The sequence below is a fragment of the Oreochromis aureus genome, linkage group 18 (assembly GCF_013358895.1).
Source record: "Oreochromis aureus strain Israel breed Guangdong linkage group 18, ZZ_aureus, whole genome shotgun sequence".
NCBI lineage: Eukaryota > Metazoa > Chordata > Actinopteri > Cichliformes > Cichlidae > Oreochromis > Oreochromis aureus.
This window is the reverse complement of record NC_052959.1, coordinates 28,226,380-28,248,722: the sequence shown is the minus strand read 5'-3', so window position 1 is coordinate 28,248,722 and position 22,343 is coordinate 28,226,380. Positions and strand designations below refer to the sequence as shown.

The window sequence follows — 22,343 nt, the reverse complement described above, 5'->3', positions numbered from 1 at the left end:
TTTTAGATGAATGTTTTTTGTTTGTTTCTTTGTAAAGACACTAAGGACTGATCTATGAATTGTTCGACCATGAAAAAGCTCCATACTCAAAGCACATAAAAGACTTAACTTAGCAAACAACCAATTTTAAATGGTATCTTTAAGCACTTTGTTACCAGCAGCTTTCCTAAGCTAAATCTACAAAACAGTGTGACTGGTATAAAACAGCATTTTTGCTCCAACAACAATGGTGATTAGCAAAGAGCTAGTAGCTGAAAACCTGGCAGTGTGTCCTTAAAAAAGGAGGAAAATGGACAAGTGGAGGACAAAAGTAGAAGTGGCACAGTACAGTGTCTAAAAATCATGTCCTTAAGAAAGAGAACAAAAACCATTAAAGAACTGACACGTGAGCTGAGAGATGCATTTAGCCCTTCAGTGTATTCTACTGTTTGCTGAAACGTCAGAATCAGTCTCAGTGGAAAGGTGGCTGTCAAGAAGCCAATCCTAAGGAAGGGAACAGGCAGAAAAGGCTGAAGTATGCCAGATTATACAAGAACTGGACTGAAAATCAGTGGCAACAGGTCTTTCAAAACCAAATTTGAATATGTTGTTTCGAATAATTGTCAATATGTATGGAGGAGGTCAGCCATCTGTAACAGACTGTGGGGGATGATTCGCTTCATTTTTCAACATAACAATGATCCCAAACACACAGACCCCCCAGAGTCCAGACCACAACATTACTGGAATCATGATGGAGTCATCTTGACAGAATAAAACAGACAGCCAACATCCAAAAGAAGAGCTTTGAATGTCTTTCAAGAAGAGTGGAGACTTCCTGGAGACAGCTTAGAGAAATGACAAGAAAGCTTTCCCAACAGAGTTCAGGCTGCGTTGAGTAAAGAATAAAGGTGGCCATAAAGAATAATATCTTCCCAGCTCATTAGAATTTTACAAACTCTATTTTTGCCTTATAGTTGCACGATTCAATAAATCACCACAATTAATTCCCATTTTACTAGCAAAATATAAAGAAATCAGAAATAACCAATTTTTTTATGTTTCTATTTCATATATGCATTTAAGCTTTGTTTTAATATTTTGGTTACAATTTTCTTTAATAAAACTGGTAAATTTCAAATTATGCTTCGTTTTCTTCCCAAGACTCAATTTCCCATGCTGCCTCTCGAGGGGGGCGTCGTCAGCGAGCGCACATGTGCACACGCCGAATAGCGAGCATGTACTGAAGTGTAAATAAATAACCCGTCAATATTATTTGCACTTTTTCCCGGTTTGCCAGTCGGTCCCGTCGGACAGCATGGCCTCAGAGGAGGACGACGTGCTGCTGTTTCTAATCTACCAGCACCTGAAGGTGAACGGCTACCAGAAAGCTGCCCAGGTGCTGGAGAAGCACGTTACCCAGGTAAGAAGTTTGGGTTGAATTTTCAGTGCAATATTTAGCGTGCAGTCGGCAGACTGGGTTCTAGCTCACACACGTTAGTTAAATGTGAGTTAAAGGACGATTTTTAATGCGATTTCATCAGCTGACATGCGCATCTTGCATGTTATATAACAACTTAAATATAAATGTGATGTGTGTGTGTTTGCTTCAGTGTGGCTGTCGGTAAGATGCACTTCAGTCTGTGTGTGTGTGCGTTAAAGCGTGTGGCTCCTTGTTCAGGCCTTCTGGAGGAAAAGAACATTATGTTACAGGAGCTGCACAAAGCAGCCCTGCTCCTGCGGCCTAATGCTGCACGCTGTCGCCCCATTCAAAACCTCATCACCTTTTCATAGTGTTTAGTGATAACAGTTGACCTTTTTTATCTAAACCTTCTGGAGCTGCTGTGATTAGCTGATTAATTGATTCTTTTATCAATTTAAAAATAATCGGCAGCTTTTTAATATTAAATAGTCAGCTGAGATGAACTTCTACTTCCATACTTTTCAAATACGAGACCTGGATGCTTTCCTCTATATTTCGTTGTAATTCGCTCGTTTTTGGAATTTGGGGTATTTGGACTGTTGGACATAATCACTGCAGCTCTTGATTATCCAGTCAGTGTGCCGATGACACCTTATGATGCAACCAGACACTGTAAAATAAACTTTTCTGGTATTTTCTTTTTTTAACAGGGGAAATTTAAAAAATAATTTATTGTCTTATTCTTCCTAAGTTTGTCTGTTAGGAAACATGCGCTTAGGTGTGATGTAAGCTTTTCCTGTAGACCTTATGAGATAAAAATGTCATTGTCAAAAGTTGCTCATACTTAAAGTGGTGGGTGCTCATATTTAACATGATAAAAAAATTCAAAAAATGAGATCAGAGTCGGTACAGGTACAGAGAATCACAGGGGTTCTCTGTTTGCAACAGTTCTTTTCTATTTTGGCTTCACAGGTCTGAATGCATGTACATAAACCCCACCCACCTGCAGTTCAGGCCTTCTGTTTATGGGGGACAGCCAATCTGAAGAAAGTTGGCTTAAAGGGAGAGTGAATTAACTGAGGGGCTCTGCTGAAGCTCATTATAAGATATCATTTATCTTTTCTTTTCATTTTCATAACCACTTATCCAGCGTTGTGTCGCAGGGTAGCTGGAGCCTGTTCCAGCTGTTATAATGCCAGAGGCAGGGTAAACCCTGGATAGGCTGGTTCCTAACCATTAAAAAGAGGGGGAAGGGTTTTTCAGACACTGGATGAGCTGTGGGCTCCACCAAAACATAAAAATAAGGAATATTATACTGTCGTAGAGTTCAAACATAAAAAGAGAGCTGGAAAGGGCATAATACAACACCTTAAAGTCTGAATGAAGTTACAGCAGCAGTCTAATTAGAATTTACTTACGAGTATCCTTCACTCCTCCATGTGAACATTGTGTATTCATCATACTCTCTTCTTTGGCATATTTTACATGAATTCACATCTGGAAGCTTGTGGCAGCATTCCTGCAGCACAGGAAATTTGCTATTTCCCTTTGCTATCTGTGTTTTTCTTTCTTTTTTTGTCTTCTGTCTATGTAGTTATGGGACGCACAGGAAGTTTATCTGAAGTAGAGAGAGAACATTCAGGGTATCACTGAGAAGGACAAATTGTATTTTGAAAACACTCTTGAAGAATCAGCACTGAGCAAGTTTTAAATGCACAGTATTTCTCAGGCTGTTGTGTGTTCTGTTGTAGGTGGAGACACCGCTGGAGAGCTCCTCCACCCTACATGATATCTACACAGGCTGGATGAAGTAAGTCACACCCAGTTACACACTTGTATACATAAATGTATAACGTCACAAGTCACCAAAAAGAAGGTAATCATAGGAAAATTATAAAATGTAACACATCAGATTCTTTGTGCTGTTACTGTTATATGTTCTACAAATCCTGTGAAAACTGACTGTACAGGTGAGCATGTGTAGATTAAAAATGTCAGTAGCTGAAAACAGGATGGGGCTCTTTGGCTCCCAAAGAACCTAAAAACAATCATTTAATGGTCTAAAATGGGATTAAGCCCAGTGCAGTGCATAAATAGTGGCTTGTTTTCGTTTCAGACTTTTCTATTGATCACTTAAATCATTTCTCATCATCCTGTGTTTTTCCTTTATCTCCACATTTTATGACTTTCTGCTTTTTGGAGTCACAGCTCAGCAGGTAATGCGATTCAGAGACACACTCAGCTTAGGTGATTTGTGGACTCCACACTGTCTGTATGAGCAGGATGCGACTGGTACGGTTTGTGTGAGTGATTTCCTGGCCATGTGCCCAGTGCATTCTGGGATCACCTTCAAATCCCTGCCTCCCTAATGAGGATTAAATGGGCATCAGATAAATGGCTAAATGAATGACATCAGCTCATTTGCCAAAGTGAATCTAACACTAAAATAACAGAAATCTGTGGAAGTCAACGAAAATACATCATTATGTCCTGAATATAAGGTACCTCTGATTGTCAGAAAAACACTCTTTTCAAACAGCTGCTCATTAGGGATAAGTACTCATAATGATACTTAGCCCTATTGTAATTAATGCAACTATGAAAATGATCAAAAACCTGTAGTTCATAGGCCTCTGAGATTCACAGAAATGGCTTTAAAAAAAAAAAAGATGGTCAATTCAATTAAATTTTATTTATATAGCATCAATTTACAACACCTGTTGCTTCAACGTGCTTTATAATGTAGGCCCTACAATATAAAAAAAAATAAGAATACACTTAACCTCTCCAACAATTAGCTGACACTTTGTAAGCAAGCACTTGGCGACGGTGGGAAGGAAAAACTCCCTTTTAACAGGAAGAAACCTCTAGCACAACCAGGCTCAGGGAGGGGCGGCTAGTTGGGGGTTAAGATGGAGAAAGACACAGAATTGAATTACTTCACTGCACCGATAAAGAGTAAAGATATGTAAACAGAACAGTGTAGTCTATAGCTGTGCTAGCTATTTGCTTCCAAGCATAGCTAAATCAAGTTGAATGCTTGTTTACGTTCACGACCATTTAGGCACACCTTCCCAGTATCAGGTGGGACTCCTTTTTTGCTTTGAGAACTGCCTTAATTCTTTGTGACATTGATGTGCTGGAAACATTCCTCAGAGATTTTCCATGTTGATAGGATAGCATCACACAGTTCCTGCAGATTTATCAGCTGCACATCCGTGGCTTGAGTCTCCCGTTCCGCCACATCCCAAAGACGGTCTCTTAGATTCAGATCTGTGGAGGCCATCTGAGTACAGTGAACTCGTGTTCAAGAAAACAGTTTGAGATGTTTTGAGCCTGAGTGCTTATAAAAAGATGGATGTGGCCACTGCAACATCACATATTCATGGGTGTTGGAACACTAAGGCTCGCCATTTTGGTGCTGGTGAAACCTGATGTGACTAATGAGAAGTGAATATGATTGCCAAGTCCAGTTTGCCAATCATACTTTATGGTGTTTTTCTGCATACCGCATCCCCCTGTCGCCAGTGGCACATGCCAAAAACGATGTATCAGCTGCTGGTGTGCGCTGCTGTTGTGGTGTCACTTCGGCCGGTTGTGCGCCTTTTGATTTTTGTAATCTGGCTGTTGAAGACTCAAGTGTATAATCACCATGTTTTTTTTTAATGATTCCATCACAGACGCTTAGAGATATACAGATATACAGAGGGAGATGTTATAACAGTTTGAAAACTTGAAACTTATCAGTAAAAATCTTACAGAAGACTGTAGCACAGGCTTTAAGTTACATTATTAGCCATATGAACCAGGGCTGCACATAAGATGTTGAAGAAGCAAAAGTACCTATTAGCATACTCCCTATCTTCTCAAAGATAGCAGAAAAGTGGGTTGCTAATTCTATCATCAAACATCTTAATGACTCGTTATCCGGGTTTGCACCCTATGCAATTCGGATTGCGTTAGCGCACTCTTCATTCAACTGAAACGGCTGTCTGTGTTTTTGTTGAGAGAGTGAAATTAATACTGACAGACAAGAGCAGTTGTGTTGAATATGACTGTTTTCTTGATTTCATCCTAGTGCAAAGACAATGTGAATCATCTTAAGCAAGCATGTCTAGAAACTGTACCGAGTCATTTAACTTTAGTTATCATTCTCCTTAAATGGATACAGTCTTATCTATCATGCTGAAAACAATGTGTGCAAATAAAGAATAGCAAGTCACCTTATATTTTGAAGGTGTCCCCAGGGTTCAATTCTAGGCCCCTAATATTTTCACTTTATGTAAATGACTTGCCTAATGTGTGCAAAAATGTGGACACGATCATGTATGCTGATGATTATTTTTTAAAGCCAAAACTGCTGATGATGCAGCCCATCAGCTTTCACTGGCATTACATGATTTACAAAAATGGCTGAATGACTCATGCCTGTGCCTTAAATTTAAAAAGACCGTATCAATGTTTTTAGTAAACCTAAAACAACCGTGGCTGCAGTAAAAGTTTGCTTGGGTGCACAAGAATTAATTAATGTTGAGGAATTTAAAGTATCTGGGACCGCTACTAGACTCTAAATTATCCTTTAAAAACACATTAGAAAATAGTGAAATATGTAAATGTTAATATAGTTGAACTTTAGACATATCCTAGTATTTAACAGACACAGTTAGCGATTACATTTTAAAATTCTTTGATACTGGCTCATATTGAATATTGTATTACAAGTTGGTCCTATACTGTTCTCTGTTTATTGGGCCAATTGACAGTAGTTACAAAAGAGCATTGAAAATATTAGATAAAAAAGATTTTTTTTAGAATCACCATTGTCAAATTTTAGATAAATACAATTTTTAAATTTTACTAATTTCCTTTATTATTTAAATCTGCCTGTCTAATATACAAAGTTATATTATGGTCTGGCGCCTCCACCAATGAGTGATTTTATTAAACAAAAATCTAGCAGTGTTGCGGGTCTCGATTGACTCGAGCCACTGTTAGAGGTGATTGTGAATTGACATTCATAGACCACCTTTTCACAGAATGCTCTGTCATATCAGGGAGTGAGCTTCTGGAATAGTCTTCCACTGTCAGTGAGGAAAGTACAAGTCTACCCATCTTTAAGAGTCACTTAAAAGGGCGGCTGAGGGACACACAAACATGTGATCATGTTTAATAATCATGCTTTATATTGGACATTGAAAAAATGAGTTGGTGTATTACTAAAAGGGAGACAACTGTTAGTGCAATGGGTGAACAATATCACGATAGTCAGGGCATATGCAATACTGGGGTTTGTGCAATATAATTGATGATGTTTCCGTTATTGTTATCTATGCTGTCCATCTGTGTCCACTCTTCTTGTCATTTGTTTGTTCTGAGTATAATGTGATGACTGTTTTTGTCTCTGTTACATGACCTGTAAATAGTGTCTCTGTATGTTTTTACTAACTTGTGTTTAACACCAACCTGCCAGAGGGTCTGCAGATGGATGTATTAGCCTGGTGGCTATAATCTGTCATATTTACATTTATTAAAATCTTCATTAATATGATTGCCCTTTTCTAAAAAAAAAAAATAATCAAATGCTCTTTAACAATTATTTTGGTGTTCCATCCACCTCTTAAGAAATGTCAGAAGGAGTCCGAACCGTTAAAAAGCGCGTATTTTGAAAAAGTTGTTTGGAGGTGAAAAAGCTTCAAATTATATATGAACTCCACAGAGATGTTGCAGAATATGCCACTAAAACCCCACTCAGAGGACAAAAACAGTTCATTTCAGACTTTCTGGGCTGAAACTTGTGCACGCGTTATCAACTTCTTATCTGGTCTGTGTTTTTACATCTGACAGCGAAAGAGCACCTCACGCCATAACTTATGTGCACCAGCAAAACTCCACTAAAATGATTGCAAAAGACTGTCCACAGGTCCAGTTCATTTTAGACTGAAATAAGGGAGAAAACATACATGGAGGCCAAAAATACTTCTCATACTAGCATGTAAACGTGTTAATTTCATGGCCGAAGTTGGGCATTTTAACACAGGAATCTGTGAGTCTGAGACTCAGTTGTAGAGTCAGCCTCAAGTGGTCACTGGAGGAACTGCAGATTTGCAGTGGCTGCATTTTTCAGCTCATCAGTTGTTGCTTTACCTGATGTATAAGCATAGCCAATGAGAGAAATGTAATTAATGTGTGTGTGTCTTTGTGTGTTACAGACTGTACTCCCTAGCCCAGCATGCCAAACAGGAGTCGCAAGAGTCCAGTTACTCAAAGAAAAGCATCAAAGCTGAGGCTGCAGACAGCAGACTCTCCACTGTCCCAGGAGGAGATGATGTGGATTCCAACCCTCCACTCGGTAAATTTTATGTTTTTAATTTAAGTTTGATTGCAGTAGTTAAGATAAAATATAGCCACTGTTTGATTTCAGTGAAATCTTTAATTACGTGGATCAAACATTATCTAATTAATGCTTGTTTAATGATGATTTATTTCCAGAATTTTTTATTTTTTCTGATGTTTTATAGATAAATAGAGCAACAACTTGGCAATTAATTATTTTAGCAACCCGTCAGTCATACAACTGATTCATTAGTTAGTTTTCTGAAAATGCATGAAATGAAATGCCAAAAAAAATTTATTTATCTAATGCTAATTTAAAGCTAATTTAACAGAAAGCTGAAGTTTGTTCCACAGCGCTGGAACTAAAATGGTAAAATTATGGCTCCCGTGCTTTGAGCACACACTGCAGAGAAGCTGTAACAGCCATTGATTGTCTGTGATTTAAAAGTAATCAGTGCAAATTTTAATTGGATTCTGTAGCAAATGGGAAGCCAGTGTAATTCTGCCATGACTGGAGTAATGTGTCCCATATGTCGAGTTATTGTTACTAACCTCACTGCTGTAAATGGTCAGAAGCTCTCGGGCCCCTCTCCTGCACAGCTAGCTCACAGTTTAGATTCAGGAGACGGACACGTTTCTCTCCTTTTAAGATCAGTCTTCAATCTGCCCTTTTTGTTTATTGTTAGATTCTTGCCTTCTTTGTTCAAACTGGACACTTTTTGTTACTTCCCCACATCGCCTGCACTTTTTAAGAAATGTAACTACTAGATCGGTTGACCCTGACACATCCCTCAGTAATGCTGCTGAGTAACGTCTCGTAACTTGTTCATACAGGATCATCTGATTGTTGGGCTGTTATCTCTAATATTGTAGGGTCCTTACCTTACATTGGAAAGCTCTTTGGGGCAACTGTTGTTGGAAACTTGGCGCTACATAAAGAAAACTGAATTGAACTTTGCATTGTATAAGTTATCCTTTTTTTTTTCACTCTGTTATTATTTCTTTTACAAATCTTGGCACTGGTGACTGAAGCCAGTCTAAAATATATTTGATTTTCTCTTTCAGAGCCCAGGCCTGATGTTGTTGAGCCACTGAAGGCAGAGAGCATCTCTGAGAGTGTCTGTGAGCAGCTGCCGGCTGCTGATAATAAATCCCAAACAACAAACTCTGACAGCGAGAGCACCGGCTCCTCTGACAGTGAAGTGGAAGAAGAAAAGATAAAGGAGGAAGAAACAAAAACAGAGCAAGAGGTGAACATCTCACATATCATGAAAAATGGGTTTGAGTTTTTCTGTGCTAGCTTTGCCCCCTTTTTCTCAAAGTGAGGAGACAGAATACTTTCAGTTAGTGTAGCCCCTGTTATGTCATCGCTAAAGTGTGCTTCATATGAGAGAGCCAAACTGAACAATGAGCGCAGTGAACACAGCGTAAATGTTTGGTATTTAGGATGTGTTGATGAACACGTGCACCGAGAAAACCAGAAGATATCCTGTAGCCTTGAAATGGTACATTTAAAATCACAGGAAAAATTACAAGATAAGATAAGAAGGAGAATATTTTTTCTCAGCTAAGATGCTAACAGTTTATTTCCTGGCATGACTTAAGCTTTAAAAATGTGTTTTCTTAAATCCAAAAGAGGTTTCTCAACAACAGCAGCTGCAGGAAGGCGTGGTTGTGGTTGGTCCTATGCAAAGTTTTGCAGCACGTCTGCATGCTAATAATCCTTCGCTCTGTCACCAAAGAGCTGCGTAAACAGACACAAAGGGGCGCCATGTGTTCTGCTTCTGCAGTAGTATAATGTAGCAGATTAGCTTTTACAGGTAATAATATTGACATTCTGACACCCAAACACTACATTTATAATCTGAAATAAGCTATGCCCTGAAGATAACAATCATATTTTTCAAATAGTAGCATCTGAAAACTAATTAAAGTAGGCGAGGAATCTCCAGCAGACCTTATCTAATTAATAATAAATAAATGTGTATGATTAAGCATGAAGTGAACACAAGTTATTTAAGTCTTATCTCATGAAGCAACTCTTGAAATAACTACAAGCAGGGAAAGATAAAGCTGCAACATGTTAATGATCATTAATGTAGGAATATTTTTACTTGGATTTGATGTTTTAAAGTTTTCATTAAAGTTAAAAGCATAAAGTAAAAAGCGTTCGAGTAAGTATCAAGTGCTGAGCGTTGTTACAGGAGGAGGAAAGCAGTGCCATCATGAACACACATAGCTGTTGTCCAGCCACTGTAATAATGTGCTGATAGATGGACAGTAGCTGCAGTGTTGTTATACGCTTGTGAAACACACGGACACATTTCCACTCGTCTCATCTGTCCTGTATCTCTTAGTTTCCTCTGTTGTTATTACTGCTCTGTGTGTGTGTGTCTGTGTCTTGTCTTTTGTGTTGGCCCAGTGATGCAGCAGATAATGCCGTGTGGACACAGAATGTGTGTGCGTGTGACAACGGTAATCTTCGGAGACAAATTGTGTGCGTGCGTGTTTCTGTGCGAACTATTCATTATGGTTTCTGTTGACAGCTGCTGGAAACACTGATTACTTTGTGTCTAATGGTAAAAGCACTGCGGCTTTCTTTTTGCTGTACAACAGCAACAACACATCACATTCTTAGCAGCAAAGATGTTTCTACTCAGCAGAATTTCTAGTTTCTTTTAGTTGTAGTTTTTCTCCAGCTGGTTGAATTAAATCTGCTCTCTGTGGATTAAAATGGACTTCCTGTGATGTGGAGCGGAGCTAGCAAGTTCTCCAGCGACACTCAGTGGAGTCATATTTTTACTTTTGGATTGCATATAAAGAGTTGCTAGCATCTCCTCCTCACGTGCCTTCATAGCCTGTTTGTACTTGATGGTGTTTTTTTGCCTAAAGTGGTGAAACAAGTTTGTTTTTTTCCATATTTAGTGGCAACAATTGTTTTGCATACTTTGCGAAACAAGTTTGTTTTTTTCCATATTTAGTGGCAACAATTGTTTTGCATACTTTGCAAAGTAGTGTGGTTTGTTGGGGGTTGTTGAAGTAGCTCGCTTTTCATGTAGTAAATATCATTGGAGGCTGACAGGCGAGTATCGCTCTCAGGCATGTCTGGGTTTGTTGTTGTGCATGCTAGGGGACGTAAACACAGGGTGTCTCTATCTATACAGTTCAAATATATTTGACACGACAGGTTTAAAGTCTTTTTACTTTGAAGTCTGTGTGCAAGTATTTAAAATTGCTCTGTTGCATTGTTTCCCCCAAACGTAAAAAGCACACAAATGAGCCACGCTGCTGTACTGAAGCCTGTACACTGTTCTCAGTATAGCACCTCATTTGCAGTGAAATATAGTCTCCAATAAATGGGGGATACAGAGCAGTAAAAAGATCCTCAAGTGTCTTGGATTTGTCTTCCTGAAACTAGCAGATATTCTGAGTAAACAGCAGGATGCAAGTTCTTCAAACTGCCTGTACATATTTTCCAGTCGGCTCCAACTAAAGTGTGCGCTGAGGCGTCCAATGAGGCAGAAAGCCTGAGCTCTGCCTCTTCAGACGCTGAGGAAATAACTGCACCCAGCCAGGTTAACAACAGCCTGGTGTTATCTGATCAGGCTGAGGACCAATCAGAGGTCCCCGATCCAGCTGAGGCCTCAGTTTCAGGCGGTGACCTTAAAGACGAGCATCAAGAGGGCAGTGATGATCTGAAGCAGGTTAGTTCATCTATTTCATTTTAAACCTTTGTGTCAGATATTTATTTTCCTTTTCATCTCATCATATCTCGCAAACCTTTTTCATGCGACTGACGCTTGAGCACATATCCATCACTCACTCTACCTTGATGTCTTTAAAGGCTGACTGTGATGTTTAATTTTCATCCTGGCGCACTGGATCGCTCTGCAATGAGCAGAAATGTTAATCACCTTAAACCACACTCATAAAAAAAATGGGAGTAGCTGTTGATTCCTGGCTCAGCAGAGCCTCCTTCTCCTCAGCTCACCTCTGCACAGCTGAAACTTATTTTGCAGTGGACTGTTTGTGTTGTTACACTTCCAGTAGTCAACACTGCAGGCAGCCTTTCTTTGCTGAATTGTGAGTTTTTTAGGACTTTACTGGAACGTGAAAGATTGCGATTAAATGTCACTGTGTTTGATGTTGCTCTTAATTAGTGCGAGCAACAAGTCGGTGCATTTTAAATCTCTGTATTCATGTTTAAATCATCTGAAGCTCCAACAGAAACAGAAACGTCAGATTTAATTGGCATTTATGTTTAAACAAGCAATTTGGTGCCAGTTGTCAACAAGAAAAAGATCAAATAAAACATACAGAAATTAAAATTATGATTTCTTTGCATAAAGATGAGAATTTGTGGTGCCAACTTTTTACCATAATAATAATTTCGCAACATTCATCTCTCCAAGTGTCAAAACAGGACTGTTAAAAGCCAGCAATGAATAATTCATGTTATTTGATCAGTTAAATAGCGTTGTATTTGCAAGATTTATTGCTCGCATGTGGGAAGATGGAAGCGCTAGTAATAATAAATCGGACATGAGCAATCAAAAAGCTGTTAACAAAAACTCAGATCAGCCAAATATTAATTAATTGTCGCCCAAACTGTTGTAAACATCTGGCTCTGTTTACAGACTAGTGCAGCATGCTTGCTGTGCTATGCATCAAAGATCATTATGCTCGTTCCTCTTATGCTCACATCCATAGATGTTTAGTTTATATCAAGTCTTAGACTATTTTTTAGTTAAAAAAAAAAATCTAAATTTAATTGTCATCTTCCATGAAATCCAGAGCAGCAAAACAATAAATCGTCAGAAATGCAAATTTGGAAACAAATATCAGTCCTCTTGTTATTATTGCCTGCATGCATACATCAACATAGACCTGAGAGTGTGCTGGACCTAAAACTAAAGATTATCACCTGCACTGGTATCTAATTTGGTGCACGAGAAATGCAACACACAAATGAAACTGCATTCATTTTCGTCCCAGCAGTCCCAGCTGTCCTCTTCAGCGAGTGCACCATGCTTGGCAAACTTCAGAAAATGGTGCCGGCTGAGTTTTAAAGCAGATACTGGCCGGCGCTGGCACCGGCGCCGCCAGGCTGGAAGCGTTTAAACCATTATCCATCTGACTTCTCTTTAGTGATGCAGCCATGTTTCCAAGACTTAACTGTGGCTTTGAGTGCAATTTTAGCTTTTATTGACAAAAATGAGCTGCATTAATTCGCCTTTGTTTTCTTGTAGGATTAAAATAAAGAAGTTAAATTGATCTTTCTGCTCGGTTTTTCTCCAGGAAGCAACCACAAACACCTCAGAAGTCATAGAAGAAGCTTCGGCGTCACAGCAGACAGATGTTCCCACTCAGGAAGTCAGTGAAGCCGATTCTCCAGAAGGTGAAGAAGCCACAGCAGGAGAGGTGCAGTACTGATTCATATTCATATATTAATTGATACGAGTACAGAACCTGTGATTGCTTTTATTGTGCAGCCTTGAAGCGCCTGCATATTTTGATGTTTTCACTACAATTACAAAGTATTTAAATAATTCAGTTAAACTAAGGACCAAATCTGTAAAAAGATCAAAAGATCTTAAAAGTAAAAACTTGACTCGTCATGTCTGGTGGTGAAAGAACTCTGTTGACCTCTTACAGATGCCCAGCCTGGTTGAGCCCACCACCTCTGGCTTGACAGCTCTGGAAACCAGTGACCAGCTAGGAGACGGTCAAGCCCCGCCCTCTGGAGGTATGAACAGCCAATAGATTTTTCATTACCGGGTTGTTCTTTCCCCCTAAATGCATGGCATCTTTTCCGTCTCTTTCTCACTGCTCTGACAAGAGTCACAAGCTGTTGTTAAGAAACCGAGGCTTCAGTGCGGCTGCCTCTGCAGCAGGTTTCTTTTATTTATTATGAAAATCAATCTGATAACATCTGCCGTCCAGGTTTGTTTCCACAGTTACAAGAGTTTCAAAATTACACATTTCTGCTCAGGCATCAAAATCACTGCAAGTCGATGATTTAAGAAAAAAAGTGAGATCTGTCTTAGGCTTGTATCTGTAATCAGAATGTTTCTCCTGACTGATTGATTTAAACTTTTCACTAAATTTGTAGTTATGAGCACCCACACATTCATATTTCCTTATATATGATTACATAAGACAAAGAGAAGATGCACGTGCTCATGACCGACATAATTAAATGATTGATTATAAAAAATATTACACACATTCATGTAATCTCTAAAATTGGTTGATCTTTATAGCTTCTTATCTTTATGTGTGAAATTATTGTTGTACATTGTTATGGATGGCCCCGCCCCTCCCTGAGCCTGGTTCTGCTGGAGGTTTCTTCCTGTTAAAAGGGAGTTTTTCCTTCCCACTGTTGCCAAAGTGCTTGCTCATAGGGGGTCATATGATTGTTGGGTTTTCTCTGTATGTATTACTGTAGGGTCTACCTGACAATATGAAGCACCTTGAGACGACTGTTGTTGTGATTTGGTGTTGTATAAATAAAATTGAATTGAATATGTATTTATGATTACTTGGACATCTTTTTTTCGTCACAAGTCAACAATAGAAAAAAAAAAGTATAACATTACTTCTCACTTGGAGTGTGAGCTCAGGCAGCTTGATGTTCATTTTGTAAGCTGTTGTGCCACAATGACAAAGAGTTGAGGTTAAGTAGGATATGCTTTAGGATGCGCTTCCTAACATATGGGCACGAGGTCTTCAGTTTTTCATTCAGCTGCACCGCTGAAGGACCTGAAAACTGTGATACACGAAGTGCTCAAGTCAAGGCAAACGAAAAAACCAGATGTTCTCAACTGAAGAAGACTAAACGGTCTAAATACTCAAAAATAAAAAAGATTTCAGCACTCACAGTTGTGTATACACTGATATTTCATAGCATCAAGAAGAAAGACACATTTCAACCTGTTGCTTTGCTCAGCAGTTTTCTTTTTTCCCCAAAAGATTAATTAACCGGGAAAAAAAACTATATATTGTCACACCTGAAGCACATCTGTAGCTGTGACCTTGGTGTTCGCCATTTCCTCGCAGGACACTCATTTGATTAAATCAGCTGTGGTTCGTCTAGCATGAAGCACGCCAGGTTGTTGTGATCTTGCAAATCTAGTGAGAATCCAGCCGCCTCTCAACACGTTTCTTGTGGTGATGTGACGACACACCTCGGGAACAGAAGGGGAGATGGATGTTGGCTTTATCTGGACTTGTTGTGGTGGATGCGCACAGCTGTGAGGCTCGACTCTCTTTTCATTTAATGGCTGCTGATTTGGACGAACTGACCTAAAAGTTATTCACTGATATTAAAAAGCAGTTCCAAAAAGGGAGTTGTTGTTGGAGCGGTTTCCAACAAAGCACAGCTTCGTCGCTGCTTTTCATTTAACTGTACTCTGGATTCACTTTTTTCCATTTATTTGCAAGGGAGAAAAAAGGCATTGTTTTTTCCTTTTTCCTTTTATTGACAGCACGTCATCTCCGGCTGTTTAAGCACAGACGTTTTAGACCATTTTACTGAAGGAAAAAAACCAACAAAGTTTGAATATTTTTACCCCGAGGCAGCTGGAATCAATGCCAAAACTTGTAAAAGAGTTTGACAGATTTCTGCCAAAGCCGGAGAAACAGCAGTTGTTTTTCGACGCCACTCACTTGTGTAACTTCTCAGAGGAGTTTGTAAAGCTTGTCACAGCTTGTTAAGTAAGCCGGAGTTATGACTACTCTGAGAGTTGCAATCATCTGGAAAACAATCGCATCTTTCACCCAAAAATTTGAAAATGATACATGACGTTTGAATAGAAACGGAGGTTTTTGCATTCTGACCTGTCAAACACGGAGGCAGCTCTGGATTTTACTAACTGAACTGCACAAATTCCTGGAAAGGAGCCTTTTGTTAATAATATTATTATCGACCTGAACTCCCTGCTATGACAAGTCCAAACATCTGCTGCAGAAAGGCTTCAGAGCTGGATTCCTGTGGGGGGTGGGGTGGGGTTCTGATGCTGCTATCAAGAAAAAAATACGACTGGAGATGCTCATCAAATAAGTGTTAGATATATCACAAACATGTCGTAGTGTGAGCTCTGCTCTCCACTTTAATCCTCAATACATCAGACAGAAGCCATCCTGAGATCCCATCAGGACAATTTAAAATCGCTCGTTATCTTATTTTTCTTTTCTTTTATGACCAAACCAAAAAACTGCCTTAACTTTACGTTGTTGGCTCAGACATATCTGTTTGCACAGTTGCCACTGTAATAGACTGTCGACTGATTTTAAAAAGATGATTTTATTGAGTCTCATGTCATGTACCTAATCTTGAAGCTCTGATCGGGTACAAAAGACTACAAATGTAATCTAACGTAGGCATTTTATAATCTTTTTCAGACCCTGATGGTGAATCTCAAAATCCAAAAGAGGAGGTGGAGGATGACGTGGAGGAGACAAAGAAATCTGAGGTGATACACTATTTACGGTGAAGCAGATGGGGAATAATAATGAGGACATTTGCACTATCTGTAATGACTGTGTATATGCAGCATGTTTTATTTCCCGTATGTATCTCTGCACTCAGATGTCAGAGGTCGTAGCTCTTACATCGGAGCTGGAGGGAGACACAGAGATGTTGAAAATCCCCGTGGACACTGGGATCCACAGTGATCTCTCAGCCACTCCAACTGGTATCAAAGTCATGTTGGTTTCAGAAGAGCGATCGGACCCAGAGGCCTCCATCATCATCAACATCACAGTCAAAGATGACGAAGCAGCTGAGCGAGAGACCGGCCAGCTGTCCCCTGAGGAGACTGCCGAGTCCTGTAAAGACCGCAGCATTCCCAGGAAAAAGAAAAGGAAGAGCAAACAGGATTTTGAGACGTCAACAGCAGACACATCGATCACGGACACACCCAGCAGCACTGATGCATCCACCCCGGATCCACTTGCTGACACTCCTCTTCCTAGGAAGTCTGCCAAAAAGAAAAAGAGAGACAAAAAGATACAAGAAGAGGAGGTGACAGAGGATGGCGGAGATCAGGAGAATGAGGATGAGGCGTCTCAGTTAGCTCCACCAGACAAGAAAAAGAAGGCTAAGAAGAGGAAAAGGGAAAGAGACGAAGAAGAAGAGAAGGAAGAGGAAACTCACACTGTCACTGAAAACAAAATTAAAAAGAAGAAGAAGAAGAAGAAGAAGGCTAAAGATGTGGAAGAGGAGGAGTGTGAGGCAGGAGGAGCAGTAGAGGAGAAGGCTGAGAATCCTGCGAGTCTGACAGAGACAACGGAGGAGAAAAAGAAGAAGAAAAAGAGGAAAAAGGAAGGAGGTCAGGAGAACGAGGCAGTGCAATCTGAAGAAAAACCAGCAGGGGGCAGTAATGGCACAGAGGAGAAAATGGAAGCCACAGGTAGAGAGAGAGAGAGGAAAAGCCTTTCCTGAAAGTCCCCTTTAATAAGACATGAACTTGTATTTCATGTGGCCTTTACTCTTAATCATTAGTGGTGATAAATCTAGTGTGATTTTTAGATAACTTTAATTGTGCATTTTATTTTCGTTTTGGCCTGCTCCTGCAGAGGGAAAGACTTCTTTGGACTCCTCGGCCAAAAAGAAAAAGCGTCTCAGGAAGAAGCTCAGCCTGAAGAGGAGATTAAAACTTCATAAGAAGGAGATGATGGCGATGAGGTTGAAGAGCAACAAGTTACCTGCAGATCAGAACCACGTGAGGAGGAAGAAGTGAGTAGTTTCTGCTCTTCATATCTTTGTCATATTTCTTCATAAAACTACACGTGAAACAAAAGCGAAGCCAAACGATTGTAGAACTTGGTGCTGCTATCATTGTTTCAGTTTTGGTGCTGTAGAGGTTCATGCTAGCGTTAGTGCTTCTTAGTATGTGCAGAAGGTTCTTAAGATACCAAGATCACAGTAAAAGTTAAAGGATTACTTTCATTTTTCAGACAGAGACACATAGAAGAAGAAACAGAGGAAGTGCTTCACCCAAAGCCAAGCAAAAGACCCAAAGTTGAGCCCATTCAGGAGGACGAAACGCCAAAGAAGAAGAAAAAGATGAAAAAACATGCTGACCTAGAAGAAAATTCGTCAAAGGAAAACCAACCTCCCAAGGCAAAGAAGGAGAAGAAGAGGGAGCTGCAGGCTGAGGATCAGAGCGGTGTGGTAGATGACCAGAGTGCTGCGATTCTTGATGATGCCGATACGTCGGCGCCTTCAAACGGAGGGAAGAAGAAAAAGAAAAAGAAGGCAGTTAAATGCGAGGAAGCTGCAGAAAATTCAGCTGTAACTGTGAGCCAAGATGTGCCTGCTAAGAAAACAAGTAAGACTTTCTTCTTACTAAGTTAGTATTCATGTTGCGCTGACTTTAACTTTAACATTTAACATGCTAACTGAGGCCTGTAGAGTCTGAGCTGTAGCTCTTGCAGTTTCTCTGAGCATTGCACCGATGGAGCTTATAAGTAACTTGCTGGGATATGTTCACTCATGGGAACATTGTGGCATTACAGTAATACTTCTGAATGCTCCAGACCGACTGCTTTTGATTAGTTAATTAAGTCAATTTTATTAGCAACACCTAGCTGCTATTTAGCCTCTTAATTCCTATGCAGACAGTCAGGATGTGCATAGTTTTTCAGGACACTACGTCACAACAGTGTGCAGTTCTTTAGACTTTAACTATATCTCACTGCCTGTTTTTGGCTTTTGAGGTTCAGTGACCTGCACAGGCTGAGAAAAGGGCGTGTCAGGACAGACTCCATTAAACTGTAATAAAGCACTGTCATAAAGATGCTGTCTACATAAAATCCACAAAGCTTCCTATCAAAGTAAATGGGCTGGTGAGCTTTCCCACAGAGAAGAGCTCTTCAGCGCTTCCACCTAAAGTTCAAAGGTCAGCTTGTTAACAGTCACAGTGCAAGGCTACACAAACTCAACAACCTCACCACAGGTGAGATGGAGCGAAATCACCATGTCTTTAGTTTTTGATGCATTAATGTCTGAGAAGGACAACTTGCTACCCTCTGTAATCTTCCACTGTGGGGCCATCGCCTCACATTTTTGTTGCTTTGCATGAATCAGGGTTCAAAATAATCCTTATTAGTAACATATCGTGCATTAATGTCGCCCCTCGGTTCATACATCGTCATACACCGTCTAAAACAAAGACGTAGCTGCTGTAGTTTTCTCTCTCAGCTCAGAGCTGCACATTTGTGCTGTTGCAGCCACAGCTGAGAGTGCACTCCCTCTCACTGTAGTCTGTTACATGATATTGAATCATATTTATAACCTCTGAAGAGAAACTGGTGTATTCATATACAGAAGGGGAAGAGACAAGATTTTTAGTTCTGGTTTCTTTTTGTAGTCAGAGTTCTAGTGACCAATTGCATTTGAGGAGGTTTTTGTTGCAGGCAAAATTCCCATGTGGAGAGCCAAAAGCAAATATTTCCACCCGTAAAGAATGACCAGCACATTTTTTAAAAAAAAAAAAAAAAAGAAACTGTGGCCCAGATGTCTTTTGGCTTTCCCCAGTTTATCTTAAGTACAACTCTGCTTTCCTATTGCAAGAAAACTATTGCAAGATGATGCTTGCAATCATCCAGAGAGGGGAAAAATGACCATGCAGGGGTTCCACACACCACACTAGCACAAAGTGCAGCAGTTCCTTTAAATGACTTCATAATTGCTGATATTCACAGAGAAGAGCAGACTACAGGAGAAACTAGAGGCGGAGCCTGCTGCAGACACACACACTCCTCCAGCTGTTTCTGGGGTAAGAAACACTCCTGAAAACTCTCATCCTTCCTTTTAAAATATTCAGAGCTATAGTACGCTGCCGTTTACGTTTTCCCCCTCGTTAATGAGACTGACTGACAGTTTGAAGAGACAAGAAAAAGAAATCTTCGGTCTTTGCTTAAAGTTTTTTTTATAGATCTGTGAAGAAGTGTTGGCACTCATCTAGCTGCGAGGCATTTTAAAGTAAAACTTAAAGCTTCCTCTCCAAAAAATTTGCATGCAGAAGCAGTTAAGCAATATTATGATTTTTTTCTTATTCCAGAAAAAGAAAAAACCTTCCAAGAAGAAGACAAACTGATTTAAATTTGGGTGAGTAGCTGCTCCAGCTTTCCACTTAAACTTTATTGAAACTAATTTGTGAATTTAAAATGCTGCTTTCTTCAGAGGTTCAGCTTAACTCTTATACGGCCGTCTCCGAGTCGCTGTGTTTTCTATGTGAAATGAAGCGTTGCTCGTGCCTTCACAGGCTCTTCAGAGGCCGTGTTCATGGGTCATCTCACCTGTGATTTAAAAAAAAAAAAAAAAAAAACGTGCTTTTTTAAAATTTTTTCATTTCAGAACGCCACTGCAGCCTCAGGCAGCGCTGCTTTTTCAGAAAACATCAAACAAACAGAATCAGAAAGTTGTTTAGAACCACTGAAAACATTTAGTGATAGTAGCTAAAACTTAACGCATAAGTCTGGTTTCTCTCTACAGCAGACGCGGCATCATTGTCTGTTTACTGAGGATTAATTATGATGTTCCCTTTTCTTCCCAGGGCGTACTCAGGAGGATGACTGCAACTTGGCCCTGAAAGCCTAAAAATGTCAGCGTCTTTTCTCCCGATTATTCTGTCTGAGATTCATTTTTCCACGAGAAACAGATTTCTGAGAGGTGCTGAGAGTAACTTCGCACTACCCTTTGTTCCTAAACTGTGAATTTAGCACAATACACACCCTAAATCCCCCTTTATTTAGCAGATTCGGCTTTAAAGCTTTGTTGGAGGCAGACCTGCTCTGCCAGGAACAAAAAAAGCATAGTAATTAGTCAAATTATGACTTTATTATGCATTTCATTCAGCGCAGCCTTTTTAACTGGAAGCTTTTCCCATTAAAGTCTCATTAAAGAAATTATTTAAATGAGCTGCCGTTTGAAAGAATTCACGCAAGTGAAACATAAATTTCTATTTAAATCAAAGAATCAGATTATTAACAGAATTGCTATTAATTTTTTTTAATCACAGTTTATCTGTTTAATCATTTGGAGTAAAATGGCCCTCGAGTTAGTCAGCTTGCAGTTAGTTTAAAACTGAGAGAAGATGGGATCTGAGGATGTTTGGAGGCTGTGAAAGATGATTAATACGTTTCGACTGCAGCTCCGTCTTTAAGTTTCAAAGCTGCAGTCTGCATCTCCTCAGCACTGATAAAAACTTATGAAGGGGGAACTTTCACAGTCGTGTCTTCTTACAGTCAGAGGGGCTCACTAAACCTCCACATCTTTGAGTTTGAGTTAGAAATAAGCTAATAAGGTGGGTTGATTTTCTTTTTTGTCAGTTCTTTTCTTTTTATGTGAACTGATTGATAAACCAGCATTTGTGTTTGTTTGAGGTAGAATATGTAGTTTTGTTCTGATGTGCATATGATGCGAACTTTATCGGCCATCAGCTATGCAACTGATTAAATCCCGCTGCTGTTGTTTGAGGAATCTTTGTGCAACTTTAACTGCTTAAATTTGCTGTTTCTAACGATGAGCACGTTTCGAGGATGCCGGTCGTTAATAGCTTTAATTCTGCAGCGGCAGTCATTTTCTTTGTTTTCCTTCCCACACTGTTACACGTGCTGTGTTCATGCCACATTCACGGTGAAAGTCACACTGGGAAACTGATCTAACTTGGCATTAAATTATAAAGCAAATGGCATCACGTCAACACAGCAGTGTTTGTTTCTTAGGCGATTAAACCCAAATGTGATGCTGTTTATAAGGTTTGTGCTGTCAAAGCTCAGCAGGAATCATTTCACCTCTGCATCCATCATTGCTGATTTAAGTGCTTCTCACGTCTGTTTCACAGTCGATCGCTTTAACCAAACCCTAAAAACTTCACATTTTTGGAAGAAATGTTTTGGTTGTGGTTCAGTTATTTTGTTTCCAATTGCAATTTATTTTATTAAAACTAATAAAGCAGACACCAAATAAAGCACTCTGAAACTTTGGCTTTATTTGGTGTCTGAACTTGTGAGCGAAGCAGACTCAGCTTGGAGCCGATGCCGACATCGATTCTGAGAACTATGAGGAGAAATTAGGTTTTCCACACTCGGTGTCTGTGTTTACTCGCCGCTGGTGACGCCGTCTTTCTTTCTTTCTTACACAAACAGCCTTTTTCCCTCTGAAACAGAAATCCATCAAGTCAATAGGCGGGGCAGTTTGCGAACGTCACATGGTGACATTCGATAAACCAGAGTTCAAATCTAATTTGTCCTGAATTAGATTTGAGTGGGGTCAATTTCACAAAATCCTGTTGTGATTTATGGATTATTCCTTGGAAAATTTTCTCATAATTTCCTAAACATTTGTTGCTGTTTAAAAGAAAAATAACAGGTATGCTTTTTTTTTTTTTAAAGATCTTTATTCCCTATGAGATAAAAACAAATGAATTTGGTACTGTAGCAGAATATGGTGCAAATCTATGAGTTCAAAAGATTAAGAAGTGGCTCTACAATGTGCGCTCTGGACTGCTGATCAAAGTAAATACTCGCAATATCAGCTGTAAAGTCTAAGGAAATTATGAGCAACTCAGTGTCTCATGAGTGTCGACAGTTGTCAGAT

At 39.6% G+C, this 22,343-nt stretch overlaps 1 protein-coding gene and 1 long non-coding RNA gene across 3 annotated transcripts in view; one reads left to right on the top strand and one right to left on the bottom strand.

Annotated features, from left to right (window-relative positions):
* The first annotated feature begins 1,178 nt into the window (after positions 1-1,178).
* On the top strand, positions 1,179-22,127 carry LOC116331655 (ABC transporter F family member 4-like). 2 transcript variants are annotated; one of them, XR_005609165.1, is made up of 15 exons: positions 1,179-1,402; positions 3,154-3,212; positions 7,612-7,751; positions 8,801-8,985; positions 11,215-11,439; positions 13,034-13,156; positions 13,391-13,481; positions 16,139-16,209; positions 16,326-17,148; positions 17,315-17,474; positions 17,696-18,069; positions 19,445-19,518; positions 19,678-19,724; positions 19,804-19,850; positions 20,299-22,127. XR_005609165.1 is itself a non-coding variant. In XM_039602791.1 (14 exons), exons 1-13 carry the CDS (start codon positions 1,298-1,300, stop codon positions 19,837-19,839), a joined length of 2,466 nt encoding a protein of 821 aa, XP_039458725.1. In that variant the 5' UTR covers positions 1,179-1,297; the 3' UTR covers positions 19,840-19,850; positions 20,299-22,127. The 2 variants fall into 2 exon arrangements, 1 of the variants encoding a protein (XP_039458725.1); XM_039602791.1 differs by lacking the exon at positions 19,678-19,724.
* LOC120434548 overlaps positions 19,857-22,343 on the bottom strand; it is a 31,088-nt gene continuing 28,601 nt past the window's right edge. Inside the window, exon 3 of the long non-coding RNA XR_005609166.1 lies at positions 19,857-20,041. This is a non-coding gene — a long non-coding RNA (uncharacterized LOC120434548). The remainder of the gene's footprint in view (positions 20,042-22,343) is intronic.

Excerpts from the sequence above, each read along its gene's own strand:
- LOC116331655 (XM_039602791.1), top strand. The coding sequence starts at position 1,298 with ATGGCCTCAGAGGAGGACGACGTGCTGCTGTTTCTAATCTACCAGCAC. Across the intron at positions 3,213-7,611 it reads ATCTACACAGGCTGGATGAA|ACTGTACTCCCTAGCCCAGC; the intron begins GTAAGTCACACC and ends TGTGTGTTACAG. Across the intron at positions 13,482-16,138 it reads TCAAGCCCCGCCCTCTGGAG|ACCCTGATGGTGAATCTCAA; the intron begins GTATGAACAGCC and ends AATCTTTTTCAG.